At 37.0% G+C, this 19,889-nt stretch overlaps 3 protein-coding genes and 1 pseudogene across 3 annotated transcripts; 3 read left to right on the forward strand and 1 right to left on the reverse strand.

Annotated features, from left to right (window-relative positions):
- The first annotated feature begins 357 nt into the window (after positions 1-357).
- LOC108171129 (uncharacterized mitochondrial protein AtMg00810-like) lies at positions 358-1,615 on the forward strand. Its single transcript, XM_017326831.2, has 2 exons — positions 358-1,179; positions 1,430-1,615. The coding sequence occupies exons 1-2, from the start codon at positions 358-360 to the stop codon at positions 1,613-1,615; spliced, it is 1,008 nt and encodes a 335-aa protein (XP_017182320.2).
- Positions 1,616-6,336: 4,721 nt separating this feature from the next.
- On the forward strand, positions 6,337-7,347 carry LOC103415398 (abscisic acid receptor PYL2-like). The gene has a single exon (XM_008353730.4). The coding sequence runs from the start codon at positions 6,452-6,454 to the stop codon at positions 7,058-7,060; it is 609 nt and encodes a 202-aa protein (XP_008351952.1). The 5' UTR covers positions 6,337-6,451; the 3' UTR covers positions 7,061-7,347.
- A 2,431-nt stretch (positions 7,348-9,778) lies between these two features.
- LOC103415399 (large ribosomal subunit protein uL14-like) lies at positions 9,779-10,494 on the reverse strand (annotated as a pseudogene).
- A 5,217-nt stretch (positions 10,495-15,711) lies between these two features.
- On the forward strand, positions 15,712-19,809 carry LOC103424641 (homeobox protein ATH1-like). Its single transcript, XM_017329355.3, has 5 exons — positions 15,712-16,956; positions 17,377-18,650; positions 18,781-19,127; positions 19,244-19,304; positions 19,386-19,809. The coding sequence occupies exons 2-5, from the start codon at positions 17,517-17,519 to the stop codon at positions 19,548-19,550; spliced, it is 1,707 nt and encodes a 568-aa protein (XP_017184844.2). The 5' UTR covers positions 15,712-16,956; positions 17,377-17,516; the 3' UTR covers positions 19,551-19,809.
- Positions 19,810-19,889: the final 80 nt, after the last annotated feature.

Raw genomic sequence — 19,889 nt, forward strand, 5'->3', positions numbered from 1 at the left:
TGCAGCCTTTCTCAATTCCATAACCAATGCTTCTGAACCAAGAAGTTTTCAGGAGGCAATGCAGCAAGATGAGTGGAAGAAAGCTATGAAGGAAGAGTTGAAAGCCCTAGATGACAATAGAACGTGGAGTGTTATCAAGCTACCACCAGGAAAAAGGCAGTGGGAAGTAGATGGGTGTACAAAACCAAGTTCCATTCTGATGGCACCTTGGAAAGACACAAGGCTAGACTAATAGCTCGTGGTTTTACTTAAACTTTTGGGATAGATTACAAGGAGACCTTTGCTCATGTAGCTAAGATAAACACAATTTGAGTGTTGTTATCTGTTGCAATTAACCATGCATGGCCTCTATATCAAATGGATGTTAAAAATGCATTTCTGAATGGTGAACTTGAAGAAGAAGTTTACATGAAACTTCCTTCTGGTCATCCTCAATACAGTGACCCCGAGTTGGTATGCAAATTGCATAAATCCATTTACGAATTAAAACAATCTCCTCGTGCTTGGTATTCAAAGTTGAGCTCAGTTCTTGAAAAAGTTGGCTTCAAGAGAAGCAATGCAGATTCATCTCTCTTTGTTCGAATTTGTCCCAGTGAAACCCTAGTAGTTCTTATTTATGTGGACGATCTCATTGTCACTGGTGATAAAGCCAGTGAAATTGTGTTACTAAAGAACACCCTCAAGAAGAAGTTTGCCATCAAAGATCTTGGGACACTCAAATATTTCCTTGGCATTGAAATGGCAACTTCTAAGAAGGGAATGTTTTTGAATCAACGGAAGTATATTCTCGATTTGCTTCAAGAAGCTGATATGTTGGATTGCAAGCCTGCCTCTACACCCCTTGACTACAAACACAAAATGACCATGGATGAAGAAACACTCACTGATATCAGTTACTACCAAAGGTTAGTTGGGAGGCTTATTTATCTTACAATAACAAGGCCGGACCTTGCCTTTGTTGTCAGCCTTGGGAGTCAATTTATGCATTCTCCAACAATGGATCATTTGCAAGTTGTTAAGAGAATATTGCGATACTTGAAAGGTTATGTGGGACGTGGTCTTTTGATGCAAAACAATGTTCACACTCACATTCTTGGTTACACTGACGCGGACTGGGCATGCAACTCCTTGGATCGCAAGTCAACTACTGGTTTCTGTATTTTTGTTGGAGGTAATATGGTAAGTTGAAAAAGCAAGAAGCAAAGTGTGATTGCTCGATCTAGTGCTGAGGTCGAGTATAGGGCTATGGTAACTACTGTTTGTGAATTAATCTGGCTCAAATGCCTTCTTTCTGATTTAGTGTTTCCTAGCTCTCAACCAATGACTCTCATGTGTGATAACCAAGCAGCCCATGCATATAGCTTATAATCCTATTTTTCATGAGAGGACCAAACATATTGAGGTTGACTGCCATTAAATCCGTGAAAAGGTTCAATCAAATATCATACAAACTCGTTACACTCCGAGTTCTTGTCAGTTTGCTGATCTCTTCACCAAGCCATTGGCGACTGCCGTGTTTCAAGGTCCTTTGTCCAAGCTTGGATCAATCAATCTCCTCGATCCAAGCTTGAGGGGGAGTGTTGAAATAGATCAAAGTCACAAGTATGGGTTGTAAATATCACTATAGCTAAGTTATGGGTTAAAGTGATGGCTACAACCTTCTAACTTGTCATCTCACTTCTTGTTCTATCATACTTTTCTTTTTGTCAATGTTTCTCCCTAAAATCTGGGATTTGCTTAATTGTATATTGTTATTTGTTCTATCCTTGGTGTGTCCGGTTTCTAAGGGCAGAAACCATTTGGTGGGTAGTGGTAAAAAGTCCACTATCTTGTAATTTGTTCTCCGGCTCTTTATAAGAGCTTTGTTCTCTCTCTTGTAAAGTTTATGAAATATATACAAACCTTGAAATTCAATAATATAAAACAAGATAAAAAAAAAAACCGAATATCTGGAAAATGAAAATTATTATCCAAAGTCCGCATAGATTTCAGCATACAGCCATATATGCAGAGCTGTATGTTATCTGTTTCCTTTCTTCTTTTCTCTCCACTTTGCGTGAAGCCAAGACCCCCCGATAAGCATGATTGAATGGCCACCATACAAGTTGAGTAGTTGTTGCACCATTTCTATTATACTACACACACACACACACACACACACACACTCACACACATACAATACCACTAAAATCAACCATACAAGTTGAGTAGTTGTTGCACCATTTCTATTATACTATACACACACTCACACACATACAATACCAATAAAATCAATCATAAAAATTCTCCCTTAGCGCTGCTTAGGTCCCGGCATACAACCAAGAACCCCAGATAAGCATGACTGCATGGCCACCATACAAGATGATTAGTTGTTGCACCATTAAATATAGAAATACAACACCCATTAAATATAGGAAGTTTATGCGCAAATTGTCCGTTATGTATTGAATGACGGAGTTTACATCCATAATATACTGAAAATTAATACGTCAAATTTACCAATATTAAGCAGTTTTGTTTCGAGAAGAACGGAATATCATCGATCCATCTATCAATTTATTATAAAAGAAAATGCCAAAACATGATCTGCTGTGTTTTGGAATTGAATCCAAGAACCCCACGACTGCATCATAACACATGTTCAAACCAAAAAGGATGTAAAGTGTTCTATCCCTGCAACCAACAACAACACATTATAAATTCATTCGTATTCATTACTAGACAAGTCTTAATTTCTTTATTAAACTGTTTAAACAAACACTAAAATAACAAACAGCTTGATGTACGGCTAAATATTCATCTTTAAAGTTTCTATGACGAATCTTCTCCTCGTCGAAAATTATATACGGTTCATATTAAACAAACTTTAAAACGGATAAACTACTTTGAAGGGGGTTTACAACTTGATTGGTTATCTTGATTTCGATTAGATTTCCATTATCCCTTGTTACAACGACTTTTACCTCATATATTTTTTTTTGGTCGCAAAAATTCGACAGCTTTGATAAAGCTGAATTTAGATATCACGCGGGAGTTTGTTAGGGTTGTCACATGATACATGAATCTCCAGCTACCCTTTTCAACGATTGCGACTACACCCAGTCTCTTTGTCCTTTTTCTTGTTTTACCATATCTACCCCTGACATTTTCACAAATTTACATGCATGCCCCTCCCAAAATTATCACCAGCTACCTCTAAGTACTAATCCAATTTTGATGATCAGATGGGCTAACTAATTTTCGTTTGAGTTTTAATCGAGACAATTAACATACACGCATCAATCCAAAAGAAGGAAGACATGGATATGCATGAGTTGTTTGAAATTAAGTAATAATCTTGTTCCTAATCATGAGTTTTTTTTTTTTTTTTGAACCAACAGTACAATCTGCACTAAATGGGTGGATGAGTGCATTAAACCTCATAATGGGCTATCAATAATGTGGTTCAAATTTACCTTTGGCGAAAATCGAACCTAAAACCCATCACTTACAAGTAAAGAGGAATACCACTATATCGTAATACTAAGTGGTTGTTCCAAATCATGAGTTGACAAATCAAATAAACTCGTCCAAGATACTAATTTAATTTTAAATATTGGGTTTTGGCTTTCAAAGTTAGGCAATTTGGTAGAGATCTAGCTTGTTTTTATATACTCTAAAGTACGCTTAATTCAAAATTTAGGTTTAATTTATATGAATGATGAATTCAAAATTTTAATCAACAAAAAGAATAGGATATTAGCTTTAAACTTTTTGCTACAGTAGTACGTTTTAGTATTATTTATCTTCAATTTTAAGTGGAAATTTTTTTGTTCGATTCTTGTTAATGAAAACTATCGAAATCTACACTCCTCATCCCTTGAACCCGGAACACACTAAACTGAAAAGAAAGACTGATTAGGCAACTTACCACCCAAGCAATGCCCCAAATTCCTCACTTCTATAATATAAAATAGGAAACTTTCATAAAAAGGGCTTGGACTAAGTTTATTTTAATAAAAAAAATCATCCTATAACTTTATGTAATGAAAAATACTTAAATTTTAACGAAAAACTCTTAAATTTTAATAAAAGGGACCAAAAAACTTAAATTTTAATAAAAAAGACATCATTTTAATATTTAAAAAAAAAAAAAAAACTGACGTGCGAACCCGCGCGCTCTCACACAAACTGTTTATGAAACTTATTACACTGTTTATGAAATTCACTACATTGTTTATGAAACTTACTACATTGTTTATGAAACTACTGTACAACACTGTTTATGAAACTTAACAATATTACACTATTTATAAAACTTAATAGTAAATGCTCATCCCAGATTTTCAAGTTATTTCACCATAATGCAATAAAAGGATAATAAAAAATGATAGCGATCAACGTCCATGCTCTTAAAGTCATGCATGGCTAATAGCTCAATACCATTACTAGAAAAAATGGTGATTAGTCCAACGATGTTGTCAATGATGTTGCCCCACCCCTACCCCCAACCATCCCAACCCAAATCCCTGTCCTTAATTTAATGTTCTTGTATTATTAATTAGTGTGCATTTACCAAAATGCCCTCATGGCAAGAATGTTGACTTTCGTTGACCATCTCATCGAAACATGTATAACTAAATTTTTATTTTAGTTTATTCTTATCATACTCATCGTCACGAACGTGTTGACGCGAACGGATTCGAATTTGGAGTTATAACAAAGATTTATGTTTCGAAACGTCAAACGTTTTCAAGCTTTCCACGTTTCGTCTCTTGTGACCTTAATTTGTGAGCCATTGGGACCCACTTTGGATCCTTGTCCCTTTATTCTTTCCCCCTTACCCATGCATGCATCCCCCTTCCCCTTTTCTTTTATCTGTCACTTCCCTCTATCTCTCTCAAAACTCTCTCCCTCACCTCTCTGACTATGATATATATGAGTTTTCTAAAATTAGGGGTTAGTACATTTTAAGAGTAATTGATTTAGTATTACTATATATAAACTTGGTCCACTCATAGTTTGTTTTGCGCACTCTTAAGGACCTAAGAACGAGGCATACAACCCAAGCTATGAGGCATTCCCATATCAATGAATTTGTGTCCCTTTCTCTGTGTATGACATCTCTTGTAATCACACTTTCTAATATTCTGTCCGCTTGTATTTTGAATTAGTAATATGTTCTGAACATGTCATGCATTATCACTTTTAAATGTATTGGCAATTGATTACTATATTTTATTAAGGTTTGTATTTGAATACTATATTACGTGGTTACGCGCAAATTTTTTTATGCATGTTCCTCATGTTCTCAACATATGCATTCATGAAATGGCTTGCGTCACTCTCGGGTGTCGGCCATCCTGTTGTCCTTTGAACACCAAGATCGGGGTGTGTCACCACACTTGACCGACTCCCTCCCAACCATACCGCCCCAGATGTAGTTCTAAATCGAATAGAAACCACTTCAATTTGAAATTTTAATTTTAGAGGAATAAAATATGCTTGAATTATGTCAAGGGGTTATGCAACTGAATGATTGGTTGGGTGCTCTTTACAAGCACCTTTAGTTAGGTTTTTTTTTTCTTTCTATTGTCCTTATCATCAAATAAAGTTATAAGATGATTTTTTATTAAAACTTAAAGTTTTGAAACTCTTTTCATTAGTTTTTTTTATAAAATACCATTGTATTAAAAAAAATAAAAAACTCTTAACACCATTAAGAATAGAAATACCATTAAAATTTTATTTTGATAACGCAGGCAAGAATTTTTATTTAAAAACCGAGATTTTTCTGGAAACTACGGAAGATGAATCATCACGCTCCCAACTTATGTACTCTAATATTATTCTAACCACTTTGATGAGGTATTATTCAAATTTCATAAATATAAACAACGCTTTCACGAAATTTCCACCTCATGTTATCTTCTTGGCTGCTTGCTAGCCAGTTGCAAACTTTGTTTTATCATCCAGGATTCGGACATTGGCTAAAACCAAGACATTTCTCAATATAGCGGTTATTAATTCTCTTAATTTCGAAGTAAACACAGTTTTTAAGTAAAAGATTATTGCATTTGTCAAAACTGAGAGATTTTTCAGTGTGTTAAGAACACGCTTATGTACACTAAATGTCATAATACAAGTGATTGGATATTTTAAGAAAAAAAATTTCAATCACTTGTAGAATACATTTTATGTTCAGATCGTATTACCGACAATCTGAAAAATTTCTCAGATATAGATAGATCCCACTGATCAGTGGCCACTTAATAAAAACTAAAATAAAATCCATCTCAAGGGCATATCCGTCCTAAAAGAAAAATACCTCCAAGCATAAATGTGCCCCCCTCTCGTGTTCATATGATGGTTCACTTGCCCTAGAACTACTAGCTCTCATTCATTTTCTTCTTCTCCTTCTATGCTCTAATTAATTCGGTGTTGGTTTTTTCACACGTGTGAGCAAACAAACATGGATGCTGGCCACGCTCCGCCATATGGTCTAACCCTAGCTGAGTTTTCCGAGCTGGAGGGCCTCATCGACGCGTACCACAAATTCGAGCCGTCGCCGAACACATGCACGTCGCTAATAACGCAGAAAATCGAAGCTCCGGCACAGCAAATTTGGCCGTTGGTCCGGAACTTCGACAACCCTAAAAAATACAAGCACTTCATCAAGAGCTGCAACATGAAAGGCGACGGCGGAGTTGGGAGCATAAGGGAGGTGACGGTGGTTTCGGGGCTCCCGGCGTCGACGAGCACCGAGAGGCTGGAGATTTTGGACGACGAGAAGCACATAATAAGCTTTAGAGTTATGGGAGGGGAGCACAGGCTTAATAACTATAGGTCGGTTACTTCGGTTAATGAGTTCGTTAATTGCGATGGTGAGGAGGGGAATAATCAGGTGTACTCGATTGTTTTGGAGTCGTATGTGGTGGACATACCAGGAGGGAACACCGGGGAGGATACAAAGATGTTTGTGGACACTGTGATCAAGTTGAACTTGCAAAAGCTTGGAGTGGTGGCTATGGCGGCGAATGTTGTGCATGGCAACACTGGAGGAGGACATGATCAATCATGAATTGACTATTATAATTTTTATAAAAAAAAAATCAAATTTTAGTGGTTAGCGCATTGCTGTTAATTTTGATGCAAGTTGAATATTGTTCCCATTTCTTCTTTTTTATTTTATGATTTTTATTTCACTTGGTACAGTGGGGGATTTGATAAATATGTACATTTTTATTTGGTTGCGGGGATAGGAAAGAGATTATCTCTGGATCTTTTTCACCAAAGTTCACGGATTAAGTGATTTGGATTTTTGAAATTTGATCACAACGGTTATAAAAACAGAGGTTCATTTTAAAAGTTATAATAATTTTAGTTGTTTGATCAAATTTTAAGAGCTCCGATCACTTGATCTGTAGGATTTGGTGGAAAAGATTCGGATATATAAATGGTAGCTTCATCAAGGTAGTCTATTTTTTCGAGGTCAAAAAGATTCACAAAGTCATTTAAACGTTTTCTGGCTACCATCGTCATGAATTGAATCCAGAATGTAATATGTGAAATACAAGCATGAAGTTCATCTTCAATCACTAGCCACCCCGTAATAGTTGGACATTGGGATATATTCGAGATATGTTATGGGGGATATTATTTTTTAAATGTCATCATTTTTCTCTCTTCAATAAAATAACAAGAGCAAAAGCACTTTGTTTGGTTGGTTTCAACTGGAAAAGGATCTTGCCGGATTCTTTTCTTGGGATCTAGAAATCCCGTAATCATAACCGTTTATCATATATCGTACGATCAGTTTTTATTAAGTACTATTTATATTTAATTTAAAATTTAAAATAATTTCTGATAGTACGATATACAATGAACGATTATGATTACGACGGATTTTTAGAAAAATGATCCGGCAATGATCTTTTCAACATATTATAAGCATTTTATTCTTATTATCTTATTGGGTTCCATTGGCCTCCTCTAGACTTGACCCGTACTATCTTGAAACTTGTCTTCAATTAATTAAACAAATAGTTCATATATAATATAATCCTACGTACATTGAGAATGTAAGGCCTCCAACCGAATGGTCTAAAGGTTAGAAAACTGAAAATAGCTCGAAAATTATCTTTAATCTAAGGTCAGGGCAAAGGGCTCATAGGTTTCACTGGACAAAAAAATGTCAAAAGCCCAACCGGCTAGTCCAAACCAACCAGTCTCGGGGCAGGCCACATGCTGACATCATATTTAATGAGCCGGGAAAGGTGATTTGGTCAAAGTTGGGGTGTTCATTTTATAAGCATGTTTCCTTGCTCATTCATTTTCTACAGCCAAAATGGGACAATTATAATGAGTGTAGTTGTAATTGTAGTTTTTAAATTTAAATAATAAATTATGTTTGGCTCTTAGTTTGAGACGGTTTTTTGACAGGGCTAAAACGAGCCATATAGTCATTTGGCCCTCGGTTGGAGATGATAAAAAATATGGCCCTGCATTGTTTATTAAAATATTAATTTCTTGAAGAACCAGATGGCTAAAACGAACTCTTTGGTCAGCCTTCGGAAATGACCTAAAGTTTTGTTTGGAAGCTGGATGCTCTAAAATTCTTATGGCATCGGATTAGACCAAGTTATTCTACTTAGTGAAAGCACTTTTTTCTCTAAGTTATTAAAGGTTTTATTGTGTCTCAGACAAAAAAAAGTAGAAATACGTTTTAGTCATTTTATGGAGAAATACCTACTAGATGCTTCTTCCTGAAACACTTCTAATAATTTTTCATGAAACATTATATTTTCACCATAAGTGTTTACGAACACTAGTGTTTTTGCTACGAAAACGATTCAAATGAATCCTAAAATAACTTTCACGGCATCTAATATATTTTTTTATTCTCTGTATCAACCGAGCTCATGATACAGAGTGGACGTATATTTTTTCTTTATTTTTTGACAAAAAAGGTATATTTTTCTACGTAGCTTTCATGCATATTAAAGAAGCGGCTGAGAGCTTAAATCCAGCAAAAAAATTGACAGATCTCTGCCCTTAATTTTTGCAAGAATTAAAAAAAGAACTATTGAAAATGGTTTGAAAGTTTTGAGTTTTAATCAAAATGATAAAAAAATATTGTAAGTGAATAGGATCAGAAGTAACTTTTTAAAGTACAAATGTTCTTAATGTTAAAAGTGAATAGTACAAAAAATGATTCGTTAAGACTTTCTAAAAAAAAAGAGAGACAGAGAGATAGAGAGACAAGGTCATTGAGATTTGTGGAGGGCAGACATTAGGTGCATAATTTGGTCCAGTGCTTTGTTCGTGCGGCTTAAATGTTAACCCTGAATCCAACGGCAAAAGGGAAGAAGAAAAAACTAGGGAGAGACTGTGTGTGCAAAACCTTGAGGGTGCGTTTGTTGCACCGAATTGTCTCGGATTGGACTAACTGCATGAATTAAGCTGGACTGGCTTAGACTAGACTAAGCTGAATTATCTTAATGATGCGTTTGGTGCAGTGTCGAACTAAGAAGTAAGATACTAAAATTTTCAACATGCAATTCACAAATCCGACACCAAATTAGCACAAACAACTCAAATTGGGTTCAAACAGGGACTCTTTCTTCTTCTTCTTCGCTGGAAATTACAAGCATAGACTCTTTCTCCATGTCATTGTCCCTGGAGCCCTGGAGCACATTGCACATTGCACATTGCACACTACACACACACATAGCAATCTGCTTGAAACCCATCAAACAGTCCAATCAGTCCATAAAATTTAACAGATTGACAAACTCTATCACATAAACCTTAACTAAATCGCATTATACAACCTGCAAAAACTCAACTTAAATTTTTTTTTTTTAATATCTAGAACAAAACAACATCCATTTAAGTTTTGCACAACACATCGACAAGATGAAACAAAATTTAGTCAAATTTCAGGAAAAACCTGCCTTCTAATAACAAAAACAACCACAACTTATCATATATCTGTCCTATTCAAAGGCCCAGAGAGCAACATTCAGACAATGGCATTAGCAGCACTTGCAATCCTAGGCCAGGGATCAGCACACTCATTTCCGATCGGACTAGTACCCTTTCATTTCTCCCTTTCAGATTCACAATAACACCAGCATTATCTTCAAAGTACATGAAGACACCATCCTTTCTGCGCCATGGCTTGCACTGCCTCACGATAACAGCATGCAGGACCTTCTTCCTGAGGTCAGGCTTTCCCTTATTGACAGTGGCCATGACCATGTCACCAACATAAGCAGATGGCAACCTGCTCAAACGACCATTGATCCCCTTCACGGGAATGATGTAAAGATTCTTAGCTCCGGTGTTATCGGCACAGTTCACAGTGGCTGCCACTGGAATACCCAGTGACATCCTAAACTTGTTTCCAGCGGACCCTCCACGCCCTCGCTTCGACATCTTGCCTGCTACGGAAACGGGACTCAAAACTCAACTTAAATTCTGAAATTCAACACCTTTCAATAAACCCAGATTCCATAAATAAATAAAAAATTAAAAAACAGATGGAAAAAATTCAAAACAACTAGAGAGAGTGAGAGATGGAGAGATAGGGGGTTACTTCAATTGGGATCAAACGGGGGAGGAGGATGAGCGATTTAGGTGGAGGGTGACTAAGATGCTGATAAGGACAAGCAGGACGTAGAGATGAGGGTGATAAGGACGAGGATGAGGAAACAGGGCAAGGAGGGAGCAGGAAATGCAAGGAGCGATAACGAAGACTCTCTGTCGCAGGAAGAGCGAGGTTCTCTCTCGCAGGTGGTCTTACGAGTCCGGCCGAAATTAGGGTTCTTGGTTAAGAACTCCTAACGAAGTCTTTAATCCCAACGAGTCCCATCTAATCCCATTAAACTAAATCCTTGTGCACACCAAACATGAGACTACACTAGCAAGTAGTCTAGTCTAGTCCAGTTCCCTCTAATCCGGTCAAACAAACACTCCCTGAGGGACATGTGATGCCTGATACCTAACACTTCGGTGAATCAGCAAAATTATGGCCACTTAATTGAGCGTAGTGTGTGGTATAGTAACCTAGATAACTGGATGCTCTTTTGGCAAAGCAATGTTGGAGGTTGTTATCGGAACCAAATTCTTTGTGGGCGATGGTGCTTAAAGCCCGATACTTCCCTCATTGTTCTTTCCTTGACGCAAAACAGGGAGGAAGAGCTTCGTGGGCTTGGTCTAGTCTCCTTGTTGGAAGAGATATTATTCTCGGGGGTGCACACTGGCAGATTATGAACGGCAAAGAGGTTCGGGTATGGGTGGATAGATGGCTTCCTTCAATCCCATCGGGAAGACCTTCTCCTTTGGGTACGGTTCAAGTTTCTAGCAATTTGAGGGTCAACTCTTTGATTTGTAATGAGTCTGGGGATTAGGAGGTTGATTTCTTGAAACCTTTTGTGGTGGAAGAAGAGATCAAGGCGATTCTGGATATCCCTCTGGGTGATCCGACCTTAAAGGATAGATTGGTGTGGCCTTTCGAAAAAAAAGGTGCATACTCGGTAAAATCTGGTTATCATTGGGCTTTGTCCATGACTCATATTCAAAGGAATGTCAACCCGCATAGGTCTGATATAATACCGACTCAATTATGGAAGTGCATGTGGAGTTTGGAGGTTCCTCCAAAAATAAGGGTCTTCAAGTGGAAGTCTCTTCATGCGGCAGTGGCAACGATGGCAAACCTATTCTTTAGGCGCTCTTCTCTTTCCCCCATGTGCCTTCTCTGTAACTCGGTTGCGGAATCCATGGAACATCTTTTTCTCCAATGCCCGTGGGTAGAGGCGGTGTGGAATGGGGGACGTATGACTCGCGGTATTGGCAGGGTGGGGATAATTTCTTGGGTAAATTGGTTAAATGATATTTATAATGCGGCTTCTGCTAACAGGGGTGAAAGGATCAAACTGTTCTCATATATTGCTGTTACCTGTTGGCACATTTGGAAGTCTCGGTGCAACTTTATCTTTCAGCAGCAACCAATTTACCCAGGGCAGGTTCTCGTCGCTGTTCATCATTCGATGGGTATGTTCCTAGAGGCCAATCGTGTCCCAAGTAGTAAGCCCCGGATCAATGATCTGGATCGGGGAAATGACGTTGCTTGGTCTCCTCCTGGCTCGGGTTTCATCAAGATAAATGTGGACGCAAGTTGGAATGCTAGGGAGTGTGTGGGCTTTGTGGGTGTGGTGGCTAGGGATGATCATGGCAGGTTTGTGGCTGCTTGCAGAAAGAAGATCTGTGCCTTGAGTGTGGCATTGGCTGAAGCTAAGGCAATTTTGCAAGGTTGTTCGTTGGGGCGGTATATGGGGTGGAATGATATTATCATTGAATCTGATTCTTTGGACTCTGTGTCTTGTCTTTAGGATCTTAATTCGATGGGCAGTTGGGATGCTTTTCCTTTGCTAGCTAAGTGCACAAGTCTGGGGAAGGCTTTCCAAGATTGCCGCTGGTCTTGGGTTCCAAGATCCGCCAACAAGGCAGCGGACAGTTTGGCGTCGCGGCAAAGTAGGGAGGTATGTGATTTTGTTTGGGTTAACCGACCCCCATTTTCCCTTGTTCATGTTCTGTGTAATGACGGCCTCCCTTGTCCCCATTAGGCTTGTAGATTTGGTGCAAGGAGTGACACTTTTAGCATTTGATGCGGTGTCAGATGTTTCCTCCTTGTACTTCGTTTCTTGCTTGGTCGTAGCTGGCCTGTTTGCTTTGTTGTAAGCTTTCCTGTTCTCTTTGGCATCTTTGCCCGGGTAATGCATTATCTCGTTCACCAAAAACAAAGAAATTTGGAAAATGTCTGGCTTGTTTGCGATTTTTTTAAAGCAGAGGTGGATTTAGAATTTTAACATAAAGAAGCACATTCAATTTGTATCTCTTAGATAAATCTCAAGCTTGTAGCTTATAGCCTTCTATGGGATAAATCAATTTCAGAAGGCTAAAAAAAAGTTCAAATAATACGACTATGAATAGTAAATAGATAGTGCTATTCACACATCAAATTTTACGTATGTCGTACTCTTATTAATTTTTTATCATTGACCTTCTTCATTCATTCGATCAGGCAATCAGAAATTGAGAAAGGTAATATATACAAGCTAGAAGTGTATTAATAAGTTCTTTTGCTAGTTCCATTTAGACCCCTCGAAAAGTGCTCGTACCCCTCCTAGTAATTACAATTTTTAAGGTTGAAATTTAGAAGTGAAAATTTTAACTAATCTCCAAAATTTCAGGTCAAACAATTTAGTAGTGTAATTTGCCAAGAACAATTTAAATTCAATACTCGTTTATTTATCGTAAATGTTTGGGTTCATGACTTCTATTTATCTACAAATATATAATAATTCATATTATTTATCATAAGGGCTTGGTTGGGAGTAACTTTAAAAATAACTAAAACCGCATTTGGTGATAATATTTTTCAAACCAATCATTAATAAAAATCTAAGTGGATCCTAGAAAAGCACTTTAAATCCTTTCTGTAAGAAGCACATATCTAAAAAAACACTTAAAGTGCTTTTGGAACTCAAAATTAATTTTATTAAAAACACTTTCAACTATTTTAAAAGTATTTCTAAATGATCTTTAAATTAATAACAATACATGAAGATATGAAGAACCTTCACGCTTCAAATTTTCTCCAAATATTCAATCATCAGGATTTATAGGTCATCTATTCATTTGGACTTTGCAATACTTGTAAGCGTTTACATTCGGCTTGAGGTCCATAAATAGTACTTTAAACTGGTCTTGGCCCTCGCCCAATTCATGTTCCTTTTCCTCTAGATTAGTTGTCTCACAGTTGTTGTGGAGTTCATATCAAGATTCAAGACACGTTTATTTGTTTCTTCTACCTTTTTGGGTTTTGTTGACAGCTAGTTTTTCAGATAGCAGTATGTAATAAGGTGGGAAAAGAACATGGACAAGGATTGTTTGCCCTCCCACTTTCGATGTTTTTTCGTACCTTCTTATTTTGTGTGGTCACGGTTAAGTTACGTCAATATTTTATATTATTTTTTTTATAAAAATAATACGATAAAAATAAATAATAATATAAAATATTGACGTGGCTTAATCGTGACCACACAAACAGAAGAACACGAAAAAACACTGAAAATAGAAGGGCAGACAATCCTTGTCCAAAGAACATAATTCAGTGTCCGGAGCAAATTGTATGGCATAAGTGCAGTCATAAATGTATTAATATACTCATATTATACAAGTTCTAGTTATGATATTTCTCGTGTTATTTATATATGTTAATAACTAAAAACGTTATATTAATAAGAATAAATGTTTCAAGTAAGTTAAGGCTAGTTTAGTATTGTTGTGCTTTGAAAAAAAGATGTTGTGAGAATAAGGGCTGGTTTGGTATTGCTGTGCTTTGAAAAAAAGTTGTTGTGAGAATAAGCGGCTGTGAAATAAATCAGTAGAGTGTTTGGTAAACTTTTTTGTAAAAGTGCTTTTGGAAAAAAAAACAGTCTGATAGTGGGTCTTTTCATTAAATTTGGTAAACTTTTTTGTAAAAGTGCTTTTGGAAAAAAAAACAGTCTGATAGTAGGTCTTTTCATTAAAGAAGCACTGTAGCTCCATGTGCTTTGAAAAAAAGCCAGTTTTCCAAAGCTGCAAATAGCAGCTTCAGCTTTTTCCTTTGATTTCAGCTTATTCTCACAGCAGCTTCCAAAATAAGCCCTTTTTTTTCAGTTTACCAAACACCTAAAACCCTCACAGCTTTTTTTCATAGGTGCTTTTTTTTTAAGCACCTCACTCCCAAACTAGGTCTTAGACCTAGTTTGGGAGTGAGGTGCTTAAAAAAAAAGCACCTATGAAAAAAAGCTGTGAGGGTTTTAGGTGTTTGGTAAACTGAAAAAAAAGGGCTTATTTTGGAAGCTGCTGTGAGAATAAGCTGAAATCAAAGGAAAAAGCTGAAGCTGCTATTTGCAGCTTTGGAAAACTGGCTTTTTTTCAAAGCACATGGAGCTACAGTGCTCCTTTAATGAAAAGACCCACTATCAGACTGTTTTTTTTTCCAAAAGCTTTTTTACAAAAAAGTTTACCAAACGCTCTGCTGATTTATTTCACAACCGCTTATTCTCACAGCACAGCCGCTTATTCTCACAGCAGCTTTTTTTCAAAGCACAGCAATACCAAACCAGCCCTAAGTGCTGTGAAAATAAGCAGCTGTGAAATAAATCAGCAGAGTGTTTGGTAAACTTTTTTGTAAAAATGCTTTTGAAAAAAAAAACAATCTGATAGTGGGTCCTTTCATTAAAGGAGCACTGTAGCTCCGTGTACTTTGAAAAAAAACCAGTTTTCCAAAGCTGCAAATAGCAGCTTAAGCTTTTTCCTTTGATTTCAACTTATTTTCACAATAGCTTCCAAAATAAGCCATTTTTTTTCAGTTTACCAAATACCTAAAACCATCACAATTTTTTTTCGTTGATGTTTTTTTTTTAAAACATTTCACTCCCAAATCACCCCCTTAATCTTGTAAGTCAGAAAAAGACATGAGTTTTTCCAGTCGTTGATTACTTGAGTGTATTTACTTTGTATCCGCCAAATCATGTACTGGAACATGGCCAGCAAAATCTCAGAGCAGGTTGCATGTACCGTCACATCGTCGGGACCCCAGTATCTATAATTTCCAAATATTTTACACAATAGAAAATTATTTATCAGTATTAAATTCATGATCCAAGATTTTTAAACAAGATCACTTCAAGCACCAAACCCACTGTTCATCATTGTAGTATCTCTCATCTCCAGTTTGTGCAGATTCTCATCATTATTTGCTAGATTTTTAAAAACCCTACTTACATAGTAATAATGCAGTCTATAAAATAATTAGCCCATAGGATTAAATACTTTTAAGTTTGGATATCCATGCAGAAAAGGAAAAAAGTCGGGTGTGATTTGTAACTGCACTCATAAATTTATCAAGATTTTCTGATCAGAGATTTTGGGGTTTTGCTTGCATCAGCACTGTCTGTTTTAATTTTTTTTTCCTTCGTCCCTTCTGCATGTGTACAAAAGTACACTGCTAGCGCTGCTGCCACAGTGAATTGGCTCTCTCTCTCTCCCCCTCTCAATGTCATCAGCATTGTCACCTTATTGCTTTTAAGCCATTAGTGTTGGCTTCTGAGGAGAAAGTTTGAGAGCCTCTTTTGCCACATTTACTCTTGTTCTCAATCAATCAGGGTTTTGGGTGTCAAAAATAGATAAAAAGCAAGGAGGTTTTTACTCTCTTTTTTTTTTCGACACGTCTCCTCTCTCTCTCAAGTTTCATTTGTTGGTTTTAGTTCTCTTTGGCGTTTCCACTCTCTCCCTCTCCTTGGTTCTTTTATTGGGTTTGTCTGAGATGGGTGTCCTATATTTCAGACCCATTTCTGTTTCTTCCTTTAAATCTCGTGGCTTCAAGCTAGAGAGAGATGAACTCTGTGAACTTTGATGGGTCCTCCTGATTGCTGAAAATGTGTCAGTCTCTTGGGTTTTGGTTTTTAGCTTGCAAGTAAAAAAAAAAATCCCCCACTTTTCTGTTCATCCAAAACAAAAGACTTCAACTTTTTGTGTTGCTTTTATATTTCTTGTGATTTGAGAAAGGTCGGAGGGAAGGAGTTAGCTTTTTCTTCTTGTTCCTTTTTGGTTAAGGGAACAAAGTTGCTCACCACTGCATATTCTCCCTTCCTTTTCTTCCTATTTTTTTCATTGTACTCCTTTTAGGCTTTTAAGGCCAAAGCAAAAGAATCATATCTTTTGTGAGCTTTCTGGTTTTATTAATTATTATTGGTAGGAGAAGTATACATACATTCTGTGTCAATCAACATTTCCATCTTGCTTTTCATTCGAATTTTTGGGGGTCTGATTTGGGAAAAAACCCATGAATCTGCTTGGAGATTTTTCATAAATTTGTTTTGCTTCAGAGAAGGTTTGCTGGGGAAGAATCTGCATTCTCAGGTTTGTTACCTTCATAGTTTGTTTGTTACTGACTGCAGTATTTAATTTATTAACTGTTAATTAATTATTTTATTAAATGTTTACCTTAGTTTTTACATTTAATCTTTTTTTTTTCATGTAATTTGCTACTGATTGCATGATTAAGTTCTCAGTTTTGTTAAATTTATCGCTTGGTTTAAACATTTTGATATAGTCGAGTTGGTTAGGATAGTGTGCTCCCGCCTTTGTGCCCAAGTTACTAATCATTTTCTTCGTAGTTTAGATTAGTTTATAATGTCACTCGAATGAAAAGAAACTGTATTGGGTTGACACTTTCAATTGATTGGTCTATAGAAATTCCATTCTGTGTTGTTACTTGCATGCACTTAATCTGACCAACTTTTTCATGCTATTTACTTGAATTTAAACTTTGAAATGTAGGTGGAAGATATTTAAATTTTTCCAGGCTAAGATTGATTGAAATTGATCTGTTCATGATGGAAGAGAGTTGGCGGATAGAATATTTATTTCCCGATCTTTCAATTATGCCAAATGAAATGTGAAATTTGTTTCCCTTTGATATGATGGATAATGAGATGTATAATGTTCCGGCGGGCAGCCGAAATTCTCTAGTCATGGATGGGGTTGTACCACACACCACAGTGAACTCTCTTGTACAGTCCTATTCCTTTGATCTCAATCACCAAAACCGTATGATGGCTTTGCCTCCAGTGCTTTCAACCTTTCATGGAGAACCTGTCGTGGATTCTCATTCTGATCTTAACAACGCAAACTGCGTTAGTGTGGCTGAATCGAGTCCATTTCTTATTTCTCAAAGAGGGAGCAATGTGAGAGAATCCTCATTCGTCAGTTCAAGTTTCGCTGATAATACGGTGTTCCAAGCAACACCACATTCTTCTGCCTCGCTTGCTGCCCTTTTTGCAGCGAGGGGTAGTACTATTCTTCAAGAAAATCTCAATAATTTAGCGATTTCAGCAATGCCGATTAATTCTTCAGACGCTTATGTTTTGAATGACTGCTCTAACAACTCCAATTCTCCGCTCGCGGCCTCTGTGAATTGTGGATATGATGAAATGCTTGGTAGCGTAAATAGACAGTGGGAGATCAACAAGTACGCAGCTCCTTTGGAACTTGGTGATGGATCTTCAGTAAGAATAGGGCTTCAAACGTATTCATCTGTTGGAAATGTGGATCCAAATGGATGGTTATCATCAGATGGTGCAAGTGTGATGACATATAATTCTTCCAATTCCTCCAAATTTAGCAACGAGCTTGCTCTAACTCTTGCCACGTCCAGGCCTTTGGAAATCCGAAATCAATGTTCAGATGTTGGTTCTTCAGGGATTGCTCAACCTTGTCTGAATCAAATAAGGTTTGCCTCACCAGAGCAATATTCTAGCAACAGTGAGGAGTTTTCCCTAAATTACGGTTCTTGCAAACCACCTCAGTTATCCCAAGTAATATGTGGATCAAAATATCTTCATGTGGTTCAGGAAATGCTTTCTGATATCGCAAACTATTCTTTAGAAAATCTAGACCAATCGAGTTTTTCATCTGCCAGGCTCGTGTCTGAGAGAGGGATGTCGACCATGGATGATGATTTAGATGGTAGATTTGAGGTGCCAAAGGAGCCTGCATTGCGAAAACAGGAAATCAAAACAAAGAAAACCAAATTGCTGGCCCTTTTACAGATGGTATGTGGTTGTATTGTGCTATTAATTAGTCCCGAATTTTCCTGTTCTGAAACATTTCTTTTCGAATGTGTTGGACTTAGAAATAGTATTTGGGCACTTGAACAGATTGATATTATTCTTTCTGATGCAGCTTGATGACTGCTACAACCAATGTGTCGATGAGATTCATACAGTTGTATCAGCATTTCATGCTGCAACCGAGACAGATCCTCATATACACGCTCGTTTTGTGCTTCAAACTATTTCTGTGCTGTATAATAGTCTGAGGGAGCGGGTTAGCACGCATTTCCTTCTGATAAGTGAAAATTCAAGCCCTGCATCCCCCAATGAGAGCGAAAGGTCTTTTGAATTCCATAAGCAGTTGGCTCTTCAGCAACTAAAGAAGAAAGAACATCAAATATGGAGACCTCAGAGGGGTTTGCCTGAAAGATCCGTCTCAGTGTTACGTGCATGGATGTTTCAGAACTTCCTTCATCCGTGAGCTTTTTCATGAACATGTCTTAGAATTTGGCTTATTATAATACCCGTCTTCAAGAATGAGCACAAACAATTTCTTATCGATAACATGTCTTATCTATTCAATCAATTTTCAGGTACCCTAAAGATTCGGAGAAGCATGTTCTTGCAGTAAAAAGTGGATTGACAAGAAACCAGGTATGTGATCACTGATTTTATTAGGAATTTGAATCCATTGCTTCTAAGAACTCATTTATTCTACATATTTGGCTATACTAGGTATCCAATTGGTTTATAAATGCCCGTGTCCGGCTATGGAAACCGATGATTGAGGAAATGTACTCGGAGATGAACCGAAGAAAGACCCGTCAAAACGAAAACCTCGAGAGAACCCACAGAAGCCACCACATTAGGATTAACAACCACAAGTTTGGTGTGAATTGAAGGTTTTTAAATGGTACATAGCAAATGGAAGGAATGGGCACATCTGGATCATGATGTAGGGAAACAATGCAAATATTCCACAGCATTATTACAAGTGTATATTCCTGTATGCAAGTCAAAAGTTTTAAGGAGTAAATTTCTTGTAAGCAAAAGCAGAATTGAAGTCCTGATCAATGCCTACTCTTGGTTCTGAATTATATATTTCTGTTAACCAAAAGAACACTACTAAAATATTTAATTTAAAACGATTTTCCACGCTCGTTTTCTTCTTCTGAACTCTTGTTAACCTATGTCCGTTGAATTTTATTTAATCCAAGTCGGAAATAAATGAGGATGTGC

The sequence above is a fragment of the Malus domestica genome, chromosome 15 (genome assembly GCF_042453785.1).
Source record: "Malus domestica chromosome 15, GDT2T_hap1".
Taxonomy (NCBI): domain Eukaryota; kingdom Viridiplantae; phylum Streptophyta; class Magnoliopsida; order Rosales; family Rosaceae; genus Malus; species Malus domestica.

Excerpts from the sequence above, each read along its gene's own strand:
- LOC108171129 (XM_017326831.2), top strand. The coding sequence starts at position 358 with ATGGATGTTAAAAATGCATTTCTGAATGGTGAACTTGAAGAAGAAGTT. Across the intron at positions 1,180-1,429 it reads TTTTTGTTGGAGGTAATATG|GTTCAATCAAATATCATACA; the intron begins GTAAGTTGAAAA and ends ATCCGTGAAAAG.
- LOC103415398 (XM_008353730.4), top strand. The coding sequence starts at position 6,452 with ATGGATGCTGGCCACGCTCCGCCATATGGTCTAACCCTAGCTGAGTTT.
- LOC103424641 (XM_017329355.3), top strand. The coding sequence starts at position 17,517 with ATGATGGATAATGAGATGTATAATGTTCCGGCGGGCAGCCGAAATTCT. Across the intron at positions 18,651-18,780 it reads TGCTGGCCCTTTTACAGATG|CTTGATGACTGCTACAACCA; the intron begins GTATGTGGTTGT and ends TTTCTGATGCAG. Across the intron at positions 19,305-19,385 it reads GTGGATTGACAAGAAACCAG|GTATCCAATTGGTTTATAAA; the intron begins GTATGTGATCAC and ends TGGCTATACTAG.